We start from the raw sequence: 18,168 nt of genomic DNA on the forward strand, positions 1-18,168 counted from the left end.
TAAGAAACAATGTGAGACAATATTCTGTCTGAAAAAATCTTTTGTTGTTTTTAACATGATGGTGAAAGTCAAGATTTCAAGCTGAGATAAGGTTATAGTAATTCAATCTCATGCTCTAGGATATAAACTGACCACCCAAAGGGTCAGAAAGAACTAGGAAAGACCTGTACAATATGCAATGTTCACAATGTGTTTGTGGAAGTTGACTACCAGCAACTGGTAGTCTTTTTTAACTTCTCACAATACGTTGACTATTATTGCCTCTGGCATTGGGGGAGGAGGGGCTGGAGGAGGGAGAGATGAACAATTTGCAACACAAATAGTGTAATCCCATTTAAAAATTTTCAGTAATCTTGAACTTACTTTCCAAAAAAAACCCAAAACAAAACACCCAAATAGCCTAATTATGTGTGCTCTTCATGTGGGGAGGAGGGGCAGGGAGCACTCCCAAGAGAGACCTGGTATGGTAAAATTTTAGCCTGGAGCAAATGTTCACAGTTGCTGACAGACCATTAACTATCCAGTGTTCCTATAATGTATCTCATGAATTCTCACTTTGGACATGCAAGGGAATAAGTCATAGGCTCAGAATCTTCACTATTGGAATTTCTACATAAAAATGCAGTTTTAGTCAGGAAGCGGAACCTACTGATTTTTTTTTTTTTCCATTTAGATCCTAACAGTGACACTGTGTGGATAAAGCTAGGAGTACACACGAAGCATCAAATTAAGAAAATCTTGGCTAGAAAGACAGCAAGTTCTGACAGGCTCACTCAGTGTCAGTAAGGAAGGAAGGAACCAGGATAGAAAAAAGTGAGAAAACTGAAATTTAGACTAGATGAAAGGAGTGCACACTACTACAAGGAGATTTTCCTCTTATTCTCCATTATCTACACTTATTTGGTGGAGGGTTTTCATACTTGTCATGACTAGCAGGCATTTTCTCTTGTAGACCGGTATCTAGCACATAGAAGAACTGAACACCTTATGGCCCGCATAGTCCAAATTATTTAAAGATGGCCCATTAGTAGGATTGGTAAATTAATTATTTCAGAGGCTCTAAGACTTGTTATAGAATCATCATATGGAAGAGGGATTGTGTCGATGGCGTGAAGAAATATCTGTTACTTTCATCTATTTTTATAGAATGTCAGGCTTTTCAATGACACATTTTAACTGAGAAGGTAAAAGCACTATTAAGACAACCTTGACCTATCTTATTCAATGAGAAAGCAATTGAAATCTGGTTAGAGAAATAGAAGGAAGCAATGGACATCTGCAGGCACTTAATTTTGCAACTGTTTTTAATCTGATTTTATATTTAAATGGGTTTTACTTCTCTGTAACAGGAAATCTCAAAATTTTTAGATTAATCTGATTAAAAAGCTTCTTCCTAATACCTTTCTCCAAACATATTCTCCAAACAATGCATACGTGCAAGACCTATATATGCAACATTTTATTACAATTTTATTACAATTTCAGAGCTTCATGAACCCCTCAGAAGACCCAGGTTAACCAGACTCACTCTATGAAATCTGCCACACCTACTCTTTATTTTCCTTCCTCCTTTCCTCCTTCCTCTTTTTCCATCATTGCTGTTCTTCATTGTCCTTCTGAATTTTCTACAGCACATATTTCTTTCAAAAGCATCAGGAAAATACAGGAAAAAATACAAACAGAGCCAAAATTTTGCTCTAAAATTATCCATGATTTTCAGGACTATTAAAAAAAAATAAAAACCATATGACCCACCAATCCCACTTCTGTTTTATAACCAAAGAAAATGAAATCAATATCTTGAAGAGGTATCTGCACTCTCATGTTCATTGCACCATTATTCACAAAAGCCAAGATATAGAAACAACCTAAGTGTCTGTCATCAGATGAATAGATAAAGAAAAGGGGGCATATCTTTACAATGGAGTATTATTTAGCCATAACAAAAGGAAATCCTGCCATTTGTGACCACATGGATGAAATTAAGGGTCGTTTTCCAAAGTGAAATAAACCAAACAGAGAAGGAGAAACACAGTTACTTATATGTAGAATCTGGAAAAAAAAAAAGAAAAAGTCAAACTTAAAGAAACAATGGATGGTGGTTGCTAGGGGCCAGGAGATGAGGGAAATGAGGAGAGGCTGGTCAAAAGGTATAAACGTTCAATTATAAGATGCAGAAGTTCTGTGTATCTAATATATAACATAGTGACTATAGTTAATATTGTAGCGTATACTTGAAATTTGCTAAGAGAGTAGAAAACCAAAAAAAAAAAAACACACAAAAAACAAAAACAAAAAAACAAAAAAAAAAAAAACAAAAAAAATAGCTATGTGAGGTGATACATGTGTTAATTAACTTGATTGTGGGAATCCTTCCACAATGTATCTATATATCAAATTAGTGCATTGTGACTTTAAATATATTACAACTTTATTTGCCAATTATGCCTCAAAAAAGCTAGAAAAAAATAAAACTGAATACATCAACATCTATAACATATACCATACCTACTGGTAATAAATCACCTACACAAACATTAAAAAATTTCACTGTCATTTAAAATATGGCTAGGCAAAGTTTATATGCAAACATCTTGATGGCTGATTTTTAATAACATTTTTACCCGGGTCATGGTAACTGATGGTTCTGACACATGAACAAAAAGCTGGACACTATGACAGCACTTTACATATGCATTTGCAAATAACCCTGTAAAAAAAGGTACCATTAACATCCCCCTGTTACAAATGAGCAACGTGAGGCTGAGAGGGGTTAACTAATGTGTCAAAGGTCACACATCCAATAAATCATGTAGCCACGCAACCCGTTCCAGAGACCAAACTGTTAATCAAGACGCTGTCTCCTGCTTCCTAGAGGTTTTGGCACTTTGTAAACACAACTTGGAAAATCTCCTGATAAAAATCTTTAGGACTCTTGATCTTGCTACTGACATTGCCCAAGAGTCTTGGCCCTTATTTTTATGAAGACCATACATTTATCAAACATAAATTATATCCTCTGAGGGGCCTGGCACTTAACAATCGTACTTATTCATATCTTATCCTCATAAAGTGTATTATTCCAGTAGCATCAATGAGAAAAAAAGAAGCAAAGGGTCAAGGACTTGTTTAATATATCAACCTAGTCATCCTAACTCCAAATTTTCAGGTCCCCTTTGAACATTTATTCTCCCTCAGCTCTCATGTCTTACTAGTTACTGAGTCTTACTTCGTCCTTTAAAATATCTTTTGCTCAGCTCTTCTGTGTCTTCCATAAAACTCTACTTCAGGTCCTCAATATCTTACTCTTATTCTATGGTCTACCTCAGGATTGGTCTCCCTTTCAACACAGCTTGTGTCTTTTACCTTTGAAGGCATAATGGGATAATTTAATGAATTGCCTCTCTTGAAAAGAGACTAAAAAATATCCTGTAGCTTTGTAAGAAACAACACTAAAAGCTCTATCAGTGAAATTCCTACGATTGGTTTGTATAAGAGCAAAATTTCAGCACTCTATTCAGTTCACAAAAGTTTCTCTATTTGTGGTAGTACTGGGAAGAAAAAAAAATGATAATTGAAGAAAAATTTTGATGATGTAGTTCTCTTATAAATTGGGAACAATGACCCTTGAAGGACCATGAAAAAAGTGAATGTCAAGATAATTTATTATTGTTACATTATCTACCTCATTTTTCACTTTGTCTTACTGAGCTGTGATATCTGTACAAGGTACCAAATATCCCAAACATTAGTGAACACTTTAACAGTGTATAAAAAAGCAAAATAAAAGAAGCTGAAACAGGGTTGGTGACTTTCTCCTCTCCTGTTACTTTAATATGAAATTGCTAACCATAACAGGCAATGCGTACAATTACTGTAAAGGTCTCAGATTTAGAAGGGAGCTGTGTGTGTTATTTCCAAATTTCTGCAACCCTTTCTAGAGCGGGATGTACCTCCTTTTCCCTGACTGACGGAGCCCCTTTTGTGATTTATGGTGGGTTGTTGTTTTCATTGTAGAAGAGCCAGTTTCTATGCATGTCGGTTGGACAAGCATTTATACGTTATTGGTGGAAGGAACGAAACCGGCTATTTGTCCAGCGTGGAGAGCTATAACCTAGAAACGAACGAATGGCGTTATGTGTCCTCTTTGCCCCAGCCTCTGGCTGCTCACGCAGGAGCAGTGCACAATGGGAAGATATACATTTCAGGCAAGTCATTCCTCCACTTTCTGTTCCAAACTTCAGTTCCAAGGCACTTTCTTGACTTGTATGTATATGTTTAATTCACAGGGGGTGTACACAATGGAGAATATGTCCCATGGCTATATTGCTATGACCCTGTAATGGATGTCTGGGCTCGAAAACAAGATATGAACACAAAACGCGCCATCCACACTTTGGCTGTAATGAATGATCGCTTGTATGCAATTGGAGGAAATCATTTGAAAGGTCTTTTTCTTTCTTTTTTTTTTTTAATCACAATATCATTTGCATCTCATGTTTCTTGCTAAGGGGGTTTCTCGTTAGATAATCATAGTTAACCAAGTAAAAAACATGTTGACCAAATAAAATCTACTCTGTGTAAATTAGCTGTACCCTTGGGCAGGCATTTATTTTGGCTCCTCTGCAGATAGGATTATTTTTAAGTTACCACACACATTAAAGAAATGAATAATGATGTCAACAGAAAGTAAAAAACGGAAGCATTAATAACTGAAAGCACAAACAATTTGTTGTAACAATGAATTCAGTAAAATAAATTATTCCCTATCTCCAAAGTTATAGCAATAAATTTTTTCCAGAAAATTGTTTTTTGTAGTGATCATAAAGAACTTCAGTCATAGCTGCACAAAGAAGCTAATATGTGATTTTTCTTAAAGAAAACATTTAGTAGAATTTCATGTCTAAATTTGGAATTATTTATTTTAAGAGTTGAACACCAAACCTATGCTTCTCAAATTCTACTTGCTTTTTTAATAAAAAAAAAAAAAAAACCACATGATATTTTTAGAGTTTTGTTTGGGCTCCTCTCCTCTCCATATATCTGTATGACTACAACCTTTTTTTTTTTAGTTTACTCATCTGAGAGAGAGAGAGAGAGAGAGAGAAAGTGAGCACGCAAGTGGGGGAGGGGCAGAGAGAGAGAGAGGAAGACACAAAATCTAAATCAAGCTCCAGGCTCTGAGTTGTCAGTACAGAGCCCAACGTGGGGCTCGATCTCACGAACTGTAGATCATGACCTGAGCCCACATCAGATGCTTAACCCACTGAGCCACCCAGCTGCCCCTGACTACAACTTTTTGTAGTTTACGTGCATGTGTGTAACTATCTACATGCATATCACACTGAATTTGACAGGAAAGCAGAGAGAACTGTGTTGTTAAGATTCCTGAACTGCATTGGGCCTCAGTTTTCTTACCTAAAAATGAAGAAGCTGGTATAGATGATCTCTAAAATCTCCTCTAGCTCTGACCTGCCATGATCCTTGAAATTGAACCAAATGTGAAACAGGCCATCCAAGTATGGTAGATAAGGCCTTCTATGCATTTATTTTTCCATCATACAACCATCTAAAAAATGATAGATGTAGACATTCCCTTCTGGTTCTCCCAATACATATATACCCCTAACATAATCAAGACCACACAGGTGTAATTTTTATGTAAATATTTCCAAGTTCGTATTCAATCAGAAACGTCAATACCCTAGTCTATGCTGCTCACCTTTGTACTCTCCCCAGTGGGAAGGGATTGATTACCTTTGCTGCTGCAACTTTTCCCTTTTTATTCTTTTTCTCTTTCATTGCTTCTCTTTCATCTCAAGCCATACACCATTCCTTCTCATCAAAATATTTGTATGCAGTATTAACTTTGTAGCTTTCTACATTAAAATGTGATTTCTACTAATTTCTTTTGCATAATGATGACTAAACATTCTAGGAATTTTTAAAAAATGTTTACTTAGTTTTGAGAGAGAGAGAGAGAGAGAGAATGCGAGTGAAGGAGGGGCAGAGAGAAAGAGGGAGACAGAGAATCCTAAGCAGGCTCCACACTGTCAGCACAGAGCTCAACATGGGGCTCCACCCCATGAACCATGAGACTATGACCTGAGCTGCAATCAAGAGTCAGATGCTCAACAAACTGAGCCACCCAGTTGCCCCATATTCTAGGAAGCTTTAATATTTCAGGTTATACTTGGACAGGGTAATGACAACCTAAATGAGAACACACACACATCAAAGTTAGGTCAGCTCAGGAAGGCATTATGGTGCAGAGAGAAGGGTATGGATCTGGGTTCCAGTTATGCACTTGTAGTTGTGTGGTCTTACTCAAGACCCTTAATCCCATGTCTATAAAAGAGGGGTAATTATCTTTTCCTTATAGTTTTTGAGGCTTATCATCAACATATGTCATATGTGTAGTGGGCACCAAGAAGGCATACATATCCTCCTATGATGCCACTAGAACTTCAGAACTGGAAATTTTCCCCAGTCCTCATTCCAGTTATCCATGCTTCAGAAATTATCATCAATAATCTTACAGGAAAGGAATATACCACAGAATTCCAGTAAATCCTTCACTCTACTGTTCTCAAATCTATGTGATTTATTTTATGTAAGAAGTTAGTGGCCTGAAATAATTTGTCCGCTTCTTCAAGAATGAAAATTATTCTACTTTTTGGTCTATCTTTTTAATTACTTTGAAGAGTCCAGTAGGTTGATTTTGATTGAGTGTATGCATTGTAATTGTCAGCTAGCAAATATCCATTGCACACATGTAAAGAGAAGAAAAATATTATCAAGGATTTGGTCTGTTCAGTGACCAGGAAGCACTCCCCCTCCAGATTTTTGACTTTCTAAATTAAAGGCAGGGCCCCAGTGGAGTCTAAGAATTTAAGTTGTTCTCTGCAACCCACTTACTGCCCCAGTCACTGAAAAACTTCATCAGAGGTGAGAGAAGAAGCCCTCAGTGAAAGTTAGCCCCCTACTTGACCTTGATCCTTAGTAGATATTGGAAACTATTCACTTCATCATAGTTGCTTATAAACATAAACTGTTGAAAAAGGTAAAAGATTCTGAACACCATTTAACTAAAACAGTTTGATTGGGCACCTGGATGGCTGAGTTGGTTAAGCATCTGACTTTGGCTCAGGTTATGATCTCACAATGTGTGAGTTTGAGCCCCACATCAGGCTCTGTGCTGACAGCTCAGAGCCTGGAACCTGCTTCGGATTCTGTGTCCCTCTCTCTGTCCCATCCCAGCTTGCACACTCTCTCTCTCTCTCTTTCTCAAAAATAAATAAACATTAAAAAAAATTTTTTAAACATTTTGAGAGTTAAATATTCGTTTAGGAAAAGCAATACAGTTTAGCCTGTAATAATATGAGCTCAGAAGCCTGTTTGCCTGAGTTTAAACCTCAGCCTATCTACTTACTGGTTGTGTGACTTACTCAAGTCATTATTTCTCTCTTGCTCTCAGTTTTCTCCTCTCTAAAATGAATATAATGGCATAACTATCTCATGGGGTGGTTGAGAGGAATTAAGTGAATTCATCTACAGAAAGAAAGCATTTGGAAGACAACCAGCTTATTGTAAGCACTCTATAAAATGCTTACGTTTAATTATTTTAAACTTTTTAAATAAGGTTTTAATAAACATTTTAAAATAAGATATACCCCCATATAATCAACATTTACCAATGACATTGAGTCAGACATTCTTGCTTTGAATGAATTGGACATACCCAGAGTTTGTTTTAGGTCTCTCATAACATGTCTCCCTATTTCACTAGTAAACTTATACCTTTGTCTCTTTAAAAACACAATTATCGATTTTGTAGCCCTAGAGCTATTTTTAAAAGAACTCCTAGCCTTGGGGCACCTGAGTGGCTCAGTTGGTTTCAGCTCAGGTCATGATCTCACAGTTTGTGAGTTCAAGTCATGTGTCGGAAATCCGTGCTGACAGTGTAGAGCCTGCTTGGGATTCTCTCTCTCTCCCTCTCTCTCTGCCCCTCCCAGCTTGTGCTCTCTCTCTCTGTCTCAAAATAAGTAAATAAACTTGAAGAAGAAGAAGAAGATGAAGGAGTAGGAGGAGGAGGAGGAGAAGGAGAAGCCCTAGCCCTGAATTGGGACCCTGAGAGTTTATTCTTTTTTATTTTTTTTATGTTTACTTATTTTAGAGAGAGAGCATGTGAGAGGAAGTGGGGGAGAGGCAGAGAAAGGGGGACAGAGGATCTGAAGCAGGCTCTGTGCTGACAGCAAAGAGCCTGATGTGGGGCTCAAATTCACCAACCGTGAGATCATGACCTGAGCCAAAGTCGGATGCCTAACCGACTGAACCACTCAGGCAGCCACCCTGAGAGTTTATTCTTATGTGGTTCCATTTTGCTATGTCACTTAGGTTTCTCCCACCTTGACGTAATGCTTGTGGAATGCTATGACCCAAAAGGTGACCAGTGGAATATTCTCCAAACTCCCATTTTGGAAGGTCGAAGTGGCCCTGGCTGTGCAGTGCTTGATGACAGCATCTACCTTGTGGGTGGCTACAGCTGGAGTATGGTATGTGTCCACATTTCCTCATCCTCTCCTTCTGTTTGTGCTTACTTTGTGTTTCCCTCTAAATGTTACCACCTACACATAAACCTTTTTTTTTTTTTCACTTAAATTGTATTTAGTTAACATACAGTGCAATATTGGTTTCAGGAGTAGAATTCAGTGATTGATCACGTACATACAACACCTAGTGCTCATTACAACAAGTGTCCTCCTTACTACCCATCACCCATCTAGCCCATCCCTCACCCACCTCCCTCAATCAACCCTCAGTTTGTTCTCTATCATTAAAAGTCTTCTGTGGTATCTTTTCCTCTCTCCTCTTTCCACCACCCCCACCCCGATATGTTCATCTGTTTTGTTTCTTAAATTCCAGATATAAGTGAATCATATAGTATTTCTTTTCTCTGATCAACTTATTTCACTTAGCATAATACATTCTAGCTCCGTCCACATCATTCCAAATGGGAAGATTTCATTCTTTTTGATAGCTGAGTAACATTCCATTGTATATACATACCACAACTTCTTTATCTATTCATCAGTCAGTGGACATTTGGGCTTTCTCCATAGTTTGGTTATTGTTGATAATGTTGCTATAAACAGTGCAGGTACTCCTTTGAATCTGTATTTTAGTATCCTTTGGGTAAACACCTAATAGTGCAGTAGCTGGATCATAGGGTAATTCTATTTTCACTTTTTTGAGGAACCTCCATACTGTTCTCTAGAGTGGCTCTACCAGTTTCCATTCCCATGAACAGTGCAAGAGAGTTCCCCTTTCTCAGCACCCTCCAACACCTGTTGTCTATTTTAGCCATTCTGACAGGTCTGAGGTGATATCTCATCATGTTTTTCATCTTGATTTCCCTTATGGTCAGTGATGTTGAGCATCTTTTCATGTGCCTGTTAGCCATCTGGATGTCTTCTTTGGATAAGGATCTATTCATATCTTCTGCCCATTTCTTAACTGGGTTGTCTGTTTTTTTGATGTTGTGTTTGATAAGTTCTTTATAGATTTTGGATACTGACTCTTATCAGTATGTTGTTTGCAAATATCTTCTCCCATTCCATAGTCTGCCTTTCAGTTTTGTTGTTTCCTTCACTGTGCAGAAGTTTTTATCTTGATGACGTCTCTATAGTTCATGTTTGCTTTTGTTTCCCTTGCCTTTAGCGATGTGTCTAGTAAGAAGTTGCTCTAGCCAAGGTCAAAGAGGTTGCTGCCTATGTTCTCCTGTAGGATTTTAATGGTTTCCTGTCTCACATTTAGGTCTTTCATCCATTTTGAATTTATTTTCACACATAAACCTTTTAAGAGTATCATGCTTGTATGCTAGGAGTAAGTTACTTTAAGTAATAAAATAGAATTGGTGTGGTTGCTATTAAGCTGTCTTGCTGTCTGATCAACTATATCCCCAAATGCAGTAGGTCTCTGCTTCTCTCTTCTCACCATGCTTTTGGGATTCTGGCTTTCCAACTAAAGTAAAGATACTGAAGTGGTTTTACAAATATTGCGTTGAAATTGTTTGAATAGTTTGTTGAACTGTTTGAATTGTCTGAAAAGTTTCTGACCAGTAAGGCATAAACACTGGAACCTGTTAAATATCCACAAATTCCCTTTAGGATATATAATTTTCCATGGCTTTTCACTTTCCCCCATCTTTATCAGGAAAATTTCCAAGGTTACACAAAAATTGAGAGTACAATGGACTCTTGTTAACCTAGCATCCAGCTTCAACATCCATCAAAATTTTGGCATACTTCATCTATTCACCCTTAAAAACTTTTGGCTGAAGTATTTCATCCTACATGCTTCAGTATTTATCTTTAAAAAAGTATTCGTTTATGGGGGTGCCTGGGAGGCTCAGTCGGTTGAGTGTCCGACTTCAGCTCAGGTCATGATCTCACAGTTTGTGACTTCGAGCCCCGCGTTGGGCTCTGTGCTGACAGCTTGGAGCCTGGAGCCTGCTTTGGGTTCTGTGTCTCCCTCTCTCTACCCCTTCCCCGCTCATGCTCTGTCTCTCTCTGTCTCTCAAAGATGAATAAATGTTAAAAAAAAAAAATTAAAAAAATAAAAAAGTATTCGTTTATGTAAACACACTGTCATCTCACCCAACAAAATTAACTATAATTCCCTTATTCTACATTCAAAGTTTTCCTATTCACTTGTAAAAATATATATATATTTCGGGGTGCCTGAGTGGCTCAGTCAGTTAAGCGTCTGACTTCAGCTCAGGTCATGATCTCGTGGTTTGTGAGTTCGAGCCCCACATCAGGCTCTGTGCTGACAGCTCAGAGCCTGGAGCCTGCTTCGGATTCTGTGTCTCCCTCTCTCTCTGGCCCTCCCATGCTCATGCTCTGTCTCTCTCTGTCTCTCAATAATAAATAAACATTTTTTAAAAAATTTTTAAATATATATATATATGTATATATATTTTAAGTTGATATGTTCAAGTCAGAATCCAATACCCTCACTTGTATTTGGTTATTATATCTCATCCATCTCTTGCAATCTGGAAAATCACCCCACTCCACTTCTTCGTCCATGCCATTAACTTGTTGAAAAAAACAGGGTCAGTTATTAGAGAGAAAAGCTGACATTCTGGAATTAGCTAATGATTACCTTGCAATATCATTTAATACAGTCTCTGTCTCCATATTTTCTCTAAAACTGGAAGTTAGACATAAGGACTTAACACAAGTTCGGCCTGTTTCTTTTTTAAATGTATTGTGTTCCTTATTTCTTCTCTTTTGTTAAGAACACTTGAGGAGGTGGCCATGCAGTTCGAATTACATCACATTACATCACATAGACACGTGTGGCCTCATGGTCTACACGGTCACTTTTTAAATGATGACTGTTGATTTATAGGTGTTGGTTTCTTAATATTAATTTGGGGTATTAATAATATTAGCTTATTTCTTTTGCATCAAACGAGGTTCTTGTATAACGTTTGGGGGGAGTTTTAAAAAGGTATTAGTTATATGTAGGCAAATATACATTGAACTACATATTCATAAGGGGTTTGTTCACTGGTGCACATTACTAGCTGCAAGAGTGGGCACATTTAGAACCAGGTACCAGGAGGACACTTTCAAAAAATGATGACCAGGTTGGTTGGAATTTGGGGGTTTTGCCTATGCTAAAAGCCAAATTGCTTTGGTTTTAGAAGCGAAATGTCATACAAGCACTACCCCCAGAGGTTGACAAAGGAAACGAGATTAAAGACATTTTTTTTTTAATTTCTCACGTGGCCACTTGAAAATAAATCAATGTGCAAAGAATTTGACAAGCCCTCTTGTCCGGCTTATTTTGAACTAGTTTTGAATCTTATCTCTTATTCCCTACAGTAGTAAAATAAAACCGGAAAAGTGAGGCAATGATTTAAAATTGACCAAATTGTTTGACCCAAATTATTTGAAAATCTAAGATGAATTTTTTTAACTGAAACCAGCTGGATAAATTCCAATTTTTGGTCCATTAAAGGATTTTGCTGATCATCTAGGTGTTGAAGGCGCTCGACTTTTATTATTAATCACAGACACACACACAGATTTTGCAATCTTGCGAATCTCAGATTTTCCTGTAGAGAAAACAGTTTCAAATCCACCGCTTTCATTTGGAACTTTTTAGCAAGAGCAGAGAATTGACATTTTCTTTCCAATGTAAATGTGAGAAGTAGGATTGCCATTGCACTTCTCGGAACATTCTTCCCTAAACGCCCCCCCTCTGCCATTACAGGGGGCGTACAAGTCATCCACAATATGCTACTGCCCGGAAAAAGGCACCTGGACAGAACTGGAAGGGGATGTAGCAGAGCCACTGGCAGGTCCCGCCTGCGCACCGGTTATCTTGCCCGCCTGTGTACCTTACAACAAATAACGCCAGGGAACCCTGGAATGAACACTCTCACATTCTAGGAAACAATGACAGCTGACATCACTATTGTACTAAGAACAGTGCATCTAATGGCACAACTGCCGAAACCCGCCCTTGGTTTCTAATGATTTACAAGTAATGACAAAAGAAAAAGACCTGTTCTTGAACAGATACTGTGTCTGCAACTCGGATCACACCAAACTTCCTGTGGTGACAGACTCTTCCATTTCAGACTGGTTTTAACTTGTCCCAGCTTTACGAAAACTCCTCATGTGGATCTTAACGTTCAAAAGGAGAAAGATACAATACAGAAGAGTGCCCCAGACAGACCTAAGATCAGTATTGTGCATTGTAGTCTACCTGCATGTGACCTATGTTGAAGTTTTGGGGATATTGTGTTCATGAACGATCCAGAATTCGACCCACTGAAATACTTACACTGCATTACAGAAATTGCCACTCGATTCTATATTCCTAACCTGTGGCTCCTTCACAGACTCCATAGGCAACACAGTTATAGAAAATCATATAAGATTAAAGGGGAACATGTTTGTTTCTATATAACTTCATTTCATGTGCCGCCTGCCCCTTACAGCAACTCACGGGATCACAGAAGAGGAAGATGTTGGCTCTCGTAGCAATTGCTTTCTGCCCTGTGGGCTCTAGGCTAGCCAGTCATAATTTGTGTCCTCAATTTTATATGAAAGATTAAGACAAAACATACTATGTCACTATTCATTCCACAGAAGCTCATGTTTTGTCTTTTTTTTTTTTTTTACAGTATATAAAAAAGTAGTGAACACATCTGTTATTTCCTTCAAAAGTTAGGACTGACAAAGTTTTCGTACAATATTGAAGAGATTCTGTTGGATAACACGTCTGACCCAAACTTAACCTATGATGAAACTGGGAGATTGCTTTCAGGAGTTCAGGGATGAAAAGAAAGAAAAAATTTCTTTTAAGTGCCATCCCAGTTGTCTCTCTGTCCCTAAAACACACCACTTAAAAGAGCCACAAGAACGAATTCTAGCTCTTAACAAATATGTCTCCCTCTTCCTCACCTTTGGCTCTAGAAATGGCTCTGGATTTGGCTCTAGGAAAGCACATGACTTACCCTGATTATTCTCCAACTCATCATATTTGTTTGTTATCACCAAAGATGCCTGAGATCAGTTAGCTGAACAATTGCTAGTTGTCTTTAGAAGCATGAGGAATGTAGGAGCAGAAGGTCAGGAGAGCATGAGATAGTTTTCAATGTGAACAATCAAAAGAGCAAAACTGGAAGGAACATGAATTTGATTTTCAAGCGCTTCAGAGCTGAAACAACAGTTAATACTAAATTGTAGCCTAAAATATTTTTTAATCACCCAGAGGTGTTGTTGAATCCCTCCACAAAAGTGTCATTCAAAACAACAACATGGGGAAGCCACAGACTAAAAATGCCTTGGTGATAAACTTTCACCGTGGAGCATGTCGAGATAGATGGGTGTACTGGAATCCAATGCCATTTCTACAGTAAAGTGCAATCTTTGTTGTTTTTGTATTTATTTGTATGTTCAGATCCAAAGGATCCGTTGTAAAAATATATATATAAATATATATATATATTCAGTGCAATCAACTTTCATTTCTTTTTCCTTGAAAACATATATATAGGAAAGAAAAGTTACAGTACTTGGGAAAAATCCCAGCTGACGTCACGAAGAGAACAAGGTCTGCTTCAGAACCTTTTTTGTCAACTGTCACCATTTCTTCTGAAAGTCACAGTTTATACAAGGATATTCACTTTCCTTAGACTTGTTCTTCATTTATTTTTTATTTCTAGCCAAAATAAATAAGAGCATTTATGAGAACTGTAAGTAAAGCTTTCTGTATTTCAGAAAGGCACAAACTATTAGAAGTGAATAGTGAGTAAGTAAGTCACAGAGATTGTAAATTTTGTACAGTATTAGAATGTGTAAATGAAGCTTGCTTGAAAGGGGAAAACTTTAAATAAAAACTTTATGTACTAATTCAACTGTCTCATACTCCTACTTATAAGGCATATGTATAAATCTCTACACTGAATTGTTTAAAGGTTTACAATATGTAAATACCTAAATATTTTTATTCTGCTGATACATTTTATACGTTCATTTAGCTTCCTGGAATATATAAATGTATACAGTATGGACAATGCAAAAAATTATGGAATGCTTCTGAAAAAATGTTGTGTTAAAAATTACGAGTAGAGGGGTGGCTCGGCTGGCTTGGTCAGTAAAACATGTGACTATTGATCTTGGGATTGTGAGTTCAAGCCCTATGTTGGGTGTAGAGCTGACTTAAAAAAAAAGTTTTTAAAAAATCATGATTAGAATCTGATTTGTCCACTGCAAGAGTGGCATAAGTTATCTAAGATCTAATAACACTTTGTGTAAATTACTAGAAGTACCATATGTATTAAACAGCACTGTCACACTTTCTAAAGAATAAGTGAATCACACGCTAATTAGAACAATTATCTAAATACATAGTATCTAGTTGTGTTTTATTTTTTAAAATCTGAGAAAGAAGTGCAGTGCAAAGAAAGGGTGTGGGAGACAGTAGGGGAAACTGAGGCATGTCACTGAAGGTAGAAGTTGGTCAACCTTCTAGGCAAAGAGGTATGAAGGGTTGGAAGCTATTTCCTGAAACCTGCAAGTTAGAAGAACCTACTTTAATTTTTCCCAGCCAAATGTACCTTTGCTGATGACTAAACTCACAATTGGGGATCATTTGATCCCTCCTAGTATTCCATGAAAGCAACAGAAATGGGGTTTCTGTGTTCGTCTACTGAATCTTCACCTCTCCATGCTTGCTGTGAGGTAGCCTCTGTTACCATCTTCTCCTGAGCCCATTGGCTAGTTGCTGTAGGGATTCTTCCAAATGGCCTGAATCCCCAAAAGCTCCAGTACTAACCAAATATCATGGGCAGTCAAACAAAATTTGTCTTTTTCTTAATCCCATGAAACCACCTACTTAAGTCCATAACTAGACTGGCAAAAACTGGGAGAGTGAGCGTAGGGACCAGGTTTTTCAGTTAAGCTGTGTCTATAGGCTAAAAATTAGTGCCTGCATTTGTGCTTCCCGGTTAGGGCCAAATTTATATTTTCCCAGCTGCATGACACTCACATCACTTAAAAAATTGTCATCATTATTGACATTGTAAGTATCAAGTGTTTATTGAACATATCCCAAAAGGCATCACTATAAATGCCAGAGTTCTTATTAAACTCGGTTCTCTAGGTCAAAGCATTTTTTAGGTGAAATAGCAAATGAGCTAAAATAAGTTTGGTAAAGCATCCCTTGATAGATTGAGTTCCCATAGATGAGGTAGCAGGAAGATCATGACTGATCAAGCCTGACTTCCTAGAAGCACCTGACCTAGAGGATGTTGAAACTGTGATAGAAAATAAAATGGCAATAAGAAACAGAAAGGTCAATATAAAAAAAAAATCTAAATAGTATGTTTGCTTTGTGTAGCTATAGCTGTATAGGGCTGCCCTGGCTAGTACAATAAACGTGGGCCAAGTAGTGGATGGGGTTTCTTGATGGAGTATTCTACATTTGTTGCATTTTCAGGCATGGTGCAATAACAAAAGGTTCAGTTCTACAGATGCATACGAAAAACGTGCTTCAAGAATGCAACACAATGGCATAAGAATAAGACAAAAGTGTTCTGGTGCCTGGGAGGCTCCGTTGGTTAAGTGTCCAACTCTGGATTTAGGCTCAGGTCATGATCTCACAGTGGTGAGACAGAGCCCCAAGCTGGGCTCTGCACTGAGCATGGAGTTTGCTTGGAATTCTCTCTCTCCCTCTCTCTCTGCCCACCCCTGCTCATGCTTTCTCTCTCCCTCAAAATAAATAAACGTTAAAAAAAAAAAAGTTTCTACAAATTGAAGTTTGAGTGGCTTATTTTATTCCAGATTATTGCCCAGCATATATTAAGGACTCACTAAATGTCGATTCTTAACATTAGCAGGAGTAATATTACTTTAGTGTTTTGGCTCACTAATGATGCTAAAAACAAGATTACTGGAGGGAGTTAACATGTAGACAGTAGAACTGTCTACTCCTCAGTCTAAGAAGAATTATATAACTTCAGGTAAAGTGATCCTTGATTCTAACCTCCCCTTCTGGTTTTGTTTTGTTTTGTTTTGTTTTGTTTTGTTTTGTTTTGTTTTTATGTATTGGGCTGACTCTTCCTCTCTGACCTTCCAAACCCCCATGTACAACAAAATGACACACAGGGTTAGGCAGGCAGGGGGTGGGGAGGATAGGGGGAGGTAAACATTTGACTGCAGGACAAAGTCGTCCTACATTTAGAGAGACGGCAGGCTTCTGGCTTCCAATCAAGTCACTCAAATTCAAGACATTTGGGAACTGATTGAATTAAATTAGGAAGAAGGAATAAAAGAAATAGGATTTAAGTATTAATTCAAAATTATTATGTCAACAATATTATAACATAACAACATAACACTTCCAGTAATGTAATGCTTATTATGAATCAGGTATTATGCTGATATTTTATACATATTTTCTCATTTATTCTTCTGAGAAGTTCTATGAGGTAAATATTGTTCACATATTAAAGGTAAGGACACTTATGCTCAGAAAGGGTAAACTATTTGATAAGGTTAGACAGCCGATAGGTAGTGGAGCTAGGATTCAAACCAAAGCTTTAAAACAGTCATCATCTGCAGTGCATGGGTGGCTTAGTCAGTTAAGCCTCCCACTCTTGGTCTCAGCTCCGGTCTTGACTCAGGGTCATGAGTTCAAGCCCCACACCGCTGGGCATGGAGCCTACTTAAAAATAATTAATTAATTGATCAATTAGAATATAATAGTCATCCTCTAACCACCATTTTCTCCTGACAACAAAGAAACTTCTTAACTCGACCATTTGAAGTCATGTAGAAACTCCAGGTGAATGGTCTGCATTTGCCATATATGAAGAGGCTGTGCTAGAGGGGAAAGGGAACAATTAATGGTGATGCAGCATGACAAATGCCACATTATTGGTGTAAATTAACTACAGGGAAGTGCAAGAATGGGCAAAAGGAACTTGCTCTGTGACCTGGGAGGGTCATTTAGCTTCTCCAATTTCCACTTTGTCATCTGTACTTAGGGTGATACAATCTCTCCTTCAAAGCATTATCGTGAAAATCATAGATAAAGAATGTGAAAATGCTTTGCATCTGGTAAACTCCAAAGTAAAATACGCAGATCAACTATCAGGATGCAAGGACAAAGTCCAACTTTTCAACTTGCCCTGCAGGATACCTCAAAATCTGGCCTCAGCCTCACTTTCAGGTCACATTTTTCTTTACTACGGTGTCCATTAAGCAGTGTGAATCCTTGCTTTTCCACAAACACAGCTATGCTTTTCCATCTTTGCCCTTTCGCTTGTGCGTTTTCTCCACAGAGAATGCCATTTCATGCTCAACACTATCTATTAAAATCATGTCCTTCAAGGTCCCGTTCAACCTCTACTGCTTTCATTAAGCCTTCATGATCACAACAGTCTTGTGTGATATTTTTCATCTGACTTACTATGGCTTTCTTACTTTATCTTTTCCATACTATTTGTGAGGTTCTTACTAGATTCGGGGTTCCTTGAGGGTAGAGATAATATACAATGTGCCTTTGAAAAAACATAATGCCATAAAATACTTTTTGAAGAAAGGTAGTATTTCTTTAATTATCAATGTAATATAACCA

At 37.7% G+C, this 18,168-nt stretch overlaps 1 protein-coding gene across 1 annotated transcript in view; it reads left to right on the plus strand.

Annotated features, from left to right (window-relative positions):
• Positions 1-14,016, plus strand: part of KLHL14 (kelch like family member 14) — a 102,086-nt gene extending 88,070 nt beyond the window's left edge. The window contains exons 5-8 of the mRNA XM_047087062.1: positions 4,018-4,208; positions 4,290-4,448; positions 8,398-8,555; positions 12,289-14,016. Of these exons, the coding sequence (XP_046943018.1) occupies positions 4,018-4,208; positions 4,290-4,448; positions 8,398-8,555; positions 12,289-12,429 (649 nt within the window). The 3' untranslated portion in view covers positions 12,430-14,016. The remainder of the gene's footprint in view (positions 1-4,017; positions 4,209-4,289; positions 4,449-8,397; positions 8,556-12,288) is intronic.
• The last annotated feature ends 4,152 nt before the right edge of the window (positions 14,017-18,168 follow it).

This window comes from Lynx rufus, unplaced genomic scaffold (genome assembly GCF_022079265.1).
Source record: "Lynx rufus isolate CCGP_SWC_20201006 ecotype Redwood Valley unplaced genomic scaffold, mLynRuf1.p SCAF_22, whole genome shotgun sequence".
Taxonomy (NCBI): domain Eukaryota; kingdom Metazoa; phylum Chordata; class Mammalia; order Carnivora; family Felidae; genus Lynx; species Lynx rufus.